This window comes from Apium graveolens, chromosome 11 (assembly GCF_009905375.1).
Source record: "Apium graveolens cultivar Ventura chromosome 11, ASM990537v1, whole genome shotgun sequence".
Lineage (NCBI taxonomy): Eukaryota > Viridiplantae > Streptophyta > Magnoliopsida > Apiales > Apiaceae > Apium > Apium graveolens.
Window position 1 is genome coordinate 158,219,328 of NC_133657.1, and position 7,411 is coordinate 158,226,738.

General features: G+C 29.0%; 1 protein-coding gene across 1 annotated transcript; it reads left to right on the forward strand.

Annotated features, from left to right (window-relative positions):
* Positions 1 to 2,302: 2,302 nt before the first annotated feature.
* LOC141695039 (dof zinc finger protein DOF3.6-like) lies at positions 2,303 to 4,145 on the forward strand. Its single transcript, XM_074499271.1, has 2 exons — positions 2,303 to 2,574; positions 2,792 to 4,145. The coding sequence occupies exons 1-2, from the start codon at positions 2,497 to 2,499 to the stop codon at positions 3,746 to 3,748; spliced, it is 1,035 nt and encodes a 344-aa protein (XP_074355372.1). The 5' UTR covers positions 2,303 to 2,496; the 3' UTR covers positions 3,749 to 4,145.
* The last annotated feature ends 3,266 nt before the right edge of the window (positions 4,146 to 7,411 follow it).

The following is a 7,411-nucleotide window of genomic DNA, read 5'->3' on the forward strand; positions in this document are numbered from 1 at the left end:
AATATGATAATATTTAATTATTGCATCCAAGTTCTCATTTTTCTGACTTTAAATCTGAAAGTTGTTACTGAGTAACCGGCTACCAAACAAAGGGTGTTCCGTTTACGATAATATATCTACATTCAGGATTCGTTATCCATATTCCTTGCAACTTTTATTTATTTACTCTAACTGTGTGCCTAGGCTATAACAAGCATTTCACATTTTATTTTACTTCAAAATATGTAATTTTTTTAGAAACAATTTAGTAAAAAAACACTTATTCTGTTTAGACACATACACCAAAAAATATATCCTGTCATTTTAAGAATTCGACCCTCGATTATTTTGACAATTTCTTATGATATATACTAGCCTAAAACACACTGATTATTTTTAATTTTTAAAATAATTTTTGAATTTAATTTGAAGTAAAGTTTTAAACTCTAAAATTTATTTATTAGAAATTATTGATAATATGATTTGATGATTATTTCAAATATGCGTGTGTATAATTTAGTGAAATTTTAGTTTTTAAAAAAATATCACTAATTAAAAGATTTAATTTTGTTGAAATTCATATTTGTGTTTACGATAGATAATTATGTTTTAATTAAAAGATAATTTTAGCTCACATCAATAAACGAATTATCTTTATTTTCATATACCGAACAAATCTAACTAATTATATTCACATTTATTTTGGTTTAATTTGTTTAAATCCGGATCAACGATAAACAATTTATATACCAATAATAAAAAAATTATGTTAACCCGAATAAAAGTACATATTATTTAATTTTAGTTGGTATAATTATTTTCTTTCTTTAATTTTGATTTATCATGAATCAATTATAAAATTTTTTTAGCTCGAATGAATATCACGTAGTGATTCATTTTAGTCCAACATGATTATAAAGATCATCACTATTTTTATTTTATTAAAATAATTTTGGATATTATAGGAATTGAAAACCCCTATAATTATATAAATCAAAATATTTTATACACATATCTGCAATAAAATTTTTAATAGTTATACCACAATCATAAACCTACATTGCACCTAATAATGAATTATGTAGATTTTAATTTTATTTTAATACGGATGAATAATATAAGAATTAGCTTTAGGTTTTATTTAATTTTAGTTTTAGTTGAGATTAATAATATACATTATTTTATTTTAGTCTTAGGCCCCTTATCAACCATCTAATTATATTTAGTTTGTTTTTATTTTATTTTAGTTCTGATTAAATATTATTTTGTTTTAAGCCGAATAGATAATATATTTTGTTATATTTTGATGACATTATATCGACCAACGCATTATATTGTAACCCGATTAAATAAAAAAAAATTTGGCTGGATCAGTAGTATTTAATATATTTTTTTAGCTTGAGATGACAAATCTTTGTTTTAGTCTTAGACCATTTATATCAACCAAATCCAGCTAATTATATTTAGTTTTTTTTGTTTATTTTCATTTTAGCCCAGAATGTATATTATTATATTTTAGACCGAATTGATAACATGTATAATTTTATTTTAGTTTGATGACATCATATCTGCCAAACGAATTTACTTTCAATTTATTTTGTTTTAGTTCGTTTATTTTTTTTTGTTATAGCCTCATGACATTATATCGACCAAATGAATTTGCTTTTAAATTTTTATCAGTTTTATTATTTTATTTTAATCTGAGTTTGCAAATTCAACTAATTGTACGTAATTTATTTTTATTTTTTATTTAGGATTGGATCAATGGTATAATTTTATTTTATTTAATATTATATATTATATTATTTAAATCAAAACCATTAGACATATTACAATTTTATTTATATTTATATAATTATATTGTGAATAGTAATCTATTTATGAGAGTATTTTATTTTAAATATTGATATAATTACGATGACTATTACTATAATTACCAGACCGACTAACAACCAAACTTTCATTATCTCGTATTTAATATAATAATATAGATAGATAAATATATATAAAGTGATTTTTAAAATTATAAATCATATTTATCAAAAAATATGATAAAAATTAAAAGGTAAGTAAATGAGGATCAGAATAATTGAAGGTCTATTTTTTAACCCTAATTAAGTACACTGTATACTCTTCTCTCTCTACTTTCTCTCTCTTCCATGCATGAGATGTCATCTTGTTACAATTCACTTTATCTTCCACTTAAACGCGCGAACCTTAAAGGCTAAGAAACTTCGGCCGCACTACGCTCAAAAACCCTTAACACAGTATATAGTAAAACAAAAAGAGATGGAGAAAAGAAATATAATTTTCTTACAAAAATTATGTAAAATTAAAAGCCTTACATCCTCATCATCTTTCCCTTATATTTCCTCTTTAATCTTTATCTTTTCTTCTGTCTCCCTCTTGTTGGCTCTCTCTGTTAGTATTATCTTCCCAATAGCTTGATTCTCCATCATATATTTCCAAAAACATAACTCTTTTACAAAAGATATAAAGCTACTACAAATTTAAGTTATGGCCTTCTCATCTTCTGTTCCAGTTTATAACTTGGATCATCATCCCCACAACCACAACAATTGGCATCATCACCAGGTAAAACAATTTTTCTAGATCTCGAAAATTAAAAGACAAGCATATCGCAAAAAGATTATATATTCATATTCCTCTTTATATATCATGTTCTTCGTGAATATACCATATCAAATGTACAAACTTAATTACATGCATATTAATTAGCTATTTATGTTATGTGTTATTATCTATAGGAACCAGGCTATCTACCGCTTTTAACTTTTTTTTATTTTTTCAGTCGCAGCAACAACAGTCACCTAATACTTACCATAATCACCAACTAGTACATCAGAATCCCCAGCTTCTGGCGCCTCAGCCACCTCAAGTTGACCCGAGCTTAATCAGACCTGGTTCAACAGTTGACCGAGCCAGGCTAGCCAAGCTACCACTCCCAGAAGCAGGACTAAACTGTCCCCGCTGCGATTCAACACAAACCAAGTTCTGTTACTTCAACAACTATAGCCTTACTCAGCCACGCCACTTCTGTAAGACTTGTCGACGTTACTGGACTCGCGGCGGTGCCCTTAGGAGTGTTCCTGTTGGTGGCGGCTGCAGGAGAAACAAAAGAACCAAAAGTAGAACCCCAAAATCACTCAACATTACCACAAATAGCAACCTCAAAGAACCTAATAATAACAATATTATTACGGAAAGCCCGTCCAGCTCAGCTGAACAGATTGCTGCTAATCATTTTAACCCATTTTCATCACAAGTACCTCTCAATATGGCTGCTAATTTACCCAATCTCAACAGTCAGTATGGAGCTGGAAGTGGAAGTGCTTATGGTGGATTTAACATGGGTTATCGAAGTTCTGGCCAATCGGATATGCGTTTTCAATTAGGTCACCATACTCTTTCCAGTGTAAACAACAGCATTTTAACTAGCGGAGGAGCTCAAGGGTGGAGATTACCTATTTTAAGTGCCTTCCAACAACCGAGTGGTTCGAATCTATTTTCATATCAAGAAGGAAGTGAAGTAGCATCTGGAGGTGCGGTGAAGCTTGAAGAGGCTCGAGGAGGATTGAATTTGTCAAGGAAAATTCAGGATGTTCCAAATCAGAACAATAGTAACAACAATATTGAGATGAGTAATCCGTACTGGAGTAGTATAAGTACTGGTGGTGGAAACTCATGGACTACAGCTTTCACCTCTCACGTTAACAACGCTTCTTCTACAACTCCTAATTTTCTATAAATTGAGATCTGATTCCATATCTTTGTTGGAATGAAGATCTCCTTGAAGCTATCGTTCTTTTCGCGCTTTGATAAAAGAGAAATGATGCAAAGCCAGCAGGTAAAGATGAAAGTTTCATGAATCTAGCAACTATATAGGGTATCCGCTTGCATTGATATATATTTTTATTCTGTTTATGTTTTGTTGATCAATTTTTTGGAAAAATATTTTTGGAGTAAGTTTGGTGTTTGTAGCTAGCTATAGTAAGTTTGTTTAATTACTTTTGATTTGGTAGATATTAGATGTGTGCAAGTTAACTATATGATGGATGTGAACTGCCAGTCTTAATGTTCAAGGGAAGTACTTTGTAATTTCATTTTTATCATTTTATGATAAGGCTTTATATTTATGTGTTTGATTTTTGTATGATTTCATCTTTGCTATATAGCCTATATATATATATTTATTGGTTCCTTCATTCGGTAAACCAATAATGTACGAAAAGATTGAGGAATTTTTCTATATGCTTTATTAGCTAATTATGTTACAGATCTGAGCTTTCTCTGTTCGTTTGCAATAATATTAATTCTAATATTGCAGCATTAATTAATAAGTAATTCTACTTGATTAATTATCGTAAGGCAGGTGTTGTATACATAAAAAACATGAAGGTTAAATCTTCAATTAGTTGCTGAATACTGAATTACAGAAACACAATGAATTATCTTTAAGATAGAGATAGCTAGCTAATAAAGAATTTATTTAGTCGAATTTAACCGTGTGTACTTGTAACGAAGATTTTCTGCTATTAGTCTAATTAGCCAGCAGGCTGGAATCCAGACTGGCTTATTATAAGCTTAATTGGTAATCCCAAGTTTAATTAGCCGTTGGAAGAAATAGACTCCCGAAAGAAATTAAAATAGCATGCAGCAGTTTGTACAAGTGGAATAGAATTTGCTACCACCAGGAAACCTCCATTTTCTTATCAGAAGACATTTTCAGATTGATCGTTAGAGAGGGCGACTCACATATATTCTCTCACTACTTGCATATGTTTCATAATTTGGAATTTTATCTCATGATCATATGATGACAAGGGACTGGACTTTGTGTCCAATGATTTTGTAATAACCAATGCAATAATTATAATTTATCTTATATATCTACATCAAAATTAGGATTTTGCAATCCCAAATAGTATCTGAGTCATTCTACTGCAACCGCCATTTTAGGGAAATAGATTTTGCAGAACCTATTTGACAGAACTTAATTAAACCCTAATTAGTTCACTGCACTATGAATTTAATTAGATGATGATGATCTAATTGGTCATAATTGAAAAAAACTTCTAGCTGACGCAGTAAGAAAGATTGCATATTCGCCATTAATCAGAGAGGTTCTTCTAAAACCATCAACAATAATTTAAGTACTTAATTAAGGGTCATTTTGTTAATAAGGTAATGACAGGATCTTAACGGAATACTGTTTTTTTGTCAGGTTGGAACATAGTGTTTTGGGATTTTGTTAATAAGGTAATGACAGGATCATTCACCTCACTGCCTTACACTATTATATTCATTTTCATTAGAAATTAATTCATATTATTTACTACAAAAACTATTTAAATGTGTAATTTAATTACTTATATTAGTATATTATGGGATTTATTTATTAACTCCCTATTTAATATATATTATTTTTCCTTGTAGCTTTCATGAAAAGCATTCATTTATTTTTCAGATATTATATTTAAAGGTTAAAGGTAGTTGGTGATATAATAAATATATATATTTTGCATAATTAATTTACTTCATACTTTCACTACAAGAAAATCAGGGTATTTTCGACTAACTAAAAACGATGACAGCTAAATTCTACCGTATTTGGTCGAATTTAAGGGGCACAGGTAAATTCGACCATTTACGATCGAATTAAGACTTGTATTAATTTGCTCATGTATATGAACTAATTTAAGTTTATTTTTTATTTTTTTCATATATGTTTATCATTTGGGTGAGTTAGTTTTATAATATTTAATTTTCAATATGTGACTAAAGGATAGAAATTGTTGTATTTTAAAATCTATATTACATATTTATGTAATTTTAATATTAGTTAACAAAAATTACTATTTACATTATAGAAAAGCTAGTAAAAAGTTTCAAAAAATTTGTTAGCAACAAAATGCATTCTGCTGCTGTTTTTTAAAAATCTGGTGCTTATTAAATTCTACCAAATTTGGTTGAATTTTGCATACTTATTTCGACCAGATTTGGTCAAATTTAGCGTAGTAATTTCGACTAAATTTGGTCAAATTCAGTATTTGTGGGCGAGATTTTTGAATTTTTACAAAAAAATTTGAAATTTTGTCAAAAAAGATTTGTGGCTGAGTTTTTTCAACCAATTTCGGTCGTATTTATTCGGTCGAATTTAGCTAAATTTAACCGCACTTCTTATTTTCGACTACCTTTTGTTCGACCAAAAAAATTCGATCGAATTTAGCCGAATTTCTTGTAGTGTTTTAAATAATAATTTTAGTTAAATTTTTATTAATAGTTTAATGAGACGATATATCTGAACATTCATAAAACTTAAAAATTAACATTGTTCATCCATCATTCAGATTTATATCGTAATTATTCAAAAATAAGATTTAGATTTAACAAATGACAAGTTAAGTTAATTACTTAAAAAACAAAAGTTTATAAATTGTGAAATAAAAGCCTATGTATATAGTACACAAACCTAATTAAATACATGCATACTATACTAGTGTAAGTATAAATTAATTAATGATTTTATGTTTTGGTATGTTTTCAAAATCCTAATGTTTTGGACTAAGATATTGCATGTGCATGTGGGGTATATATGGACCATACAACGTAAACGAACTTTTGACTGCCCTGCCCCATTCGGGAGCAGTAGTTAAAATGAACAAGGTATAAAGAGAAAATCGTGGAGAGTGATAATTAGGTATGTACAACATAAACAATATAGAAGTAATTAGAAATGAGTTTGGGTCGATAGAAAAGAAAAGTGAATTCAAATTATCATATTTTGCTTTTGCAAGGACCGAAAAGGCTATCTAACCGGACAGTATAAAGCAACTCCAATTCGCAACAGTAGTATATGTACAGTAAACCTCCCTAGCTTAACTGGAATAATTTTTAAGTCCAGTGCAAAAATGTTTAAAGAACCCAACTTTCGACTTATTTAAAAAAATAATATTTTTCGGGATTTAAAATTAAAGGATCAACGAACTCCTACTAAAATTTCTAAAAAAGAAATTATGGTTATAAACTATGTTACTCTGACTCGGATATAAAGTGTCGGACACAACACATATCCGAGTGTCGGAAATACTAAAAATTGGGGACACGGGGACATTGTCCGATTTTTGGACACGGGTACGGGGACACTGCATATTTTATTAATAAACAAGTATGTTAAGTATCCTTGTTGCTAATACAGGTAATTAATTCCTCCTCATGAAATTTGAGGTGTTGTTTTAGTTCTATATCTTGTGATATTTAATCTCACCGTATTATGTGAGAGCTTTTCCTTTTTCTCTCTACTTTTCTTCTTTACGTAAGAGAAGGTTGTGAGAGTGTTCATTTCAATGGCGAGGTACCAGGATATAGAGATGCAACTAGCAGATTTAGATATTGAAAAAGAGGAGAATGA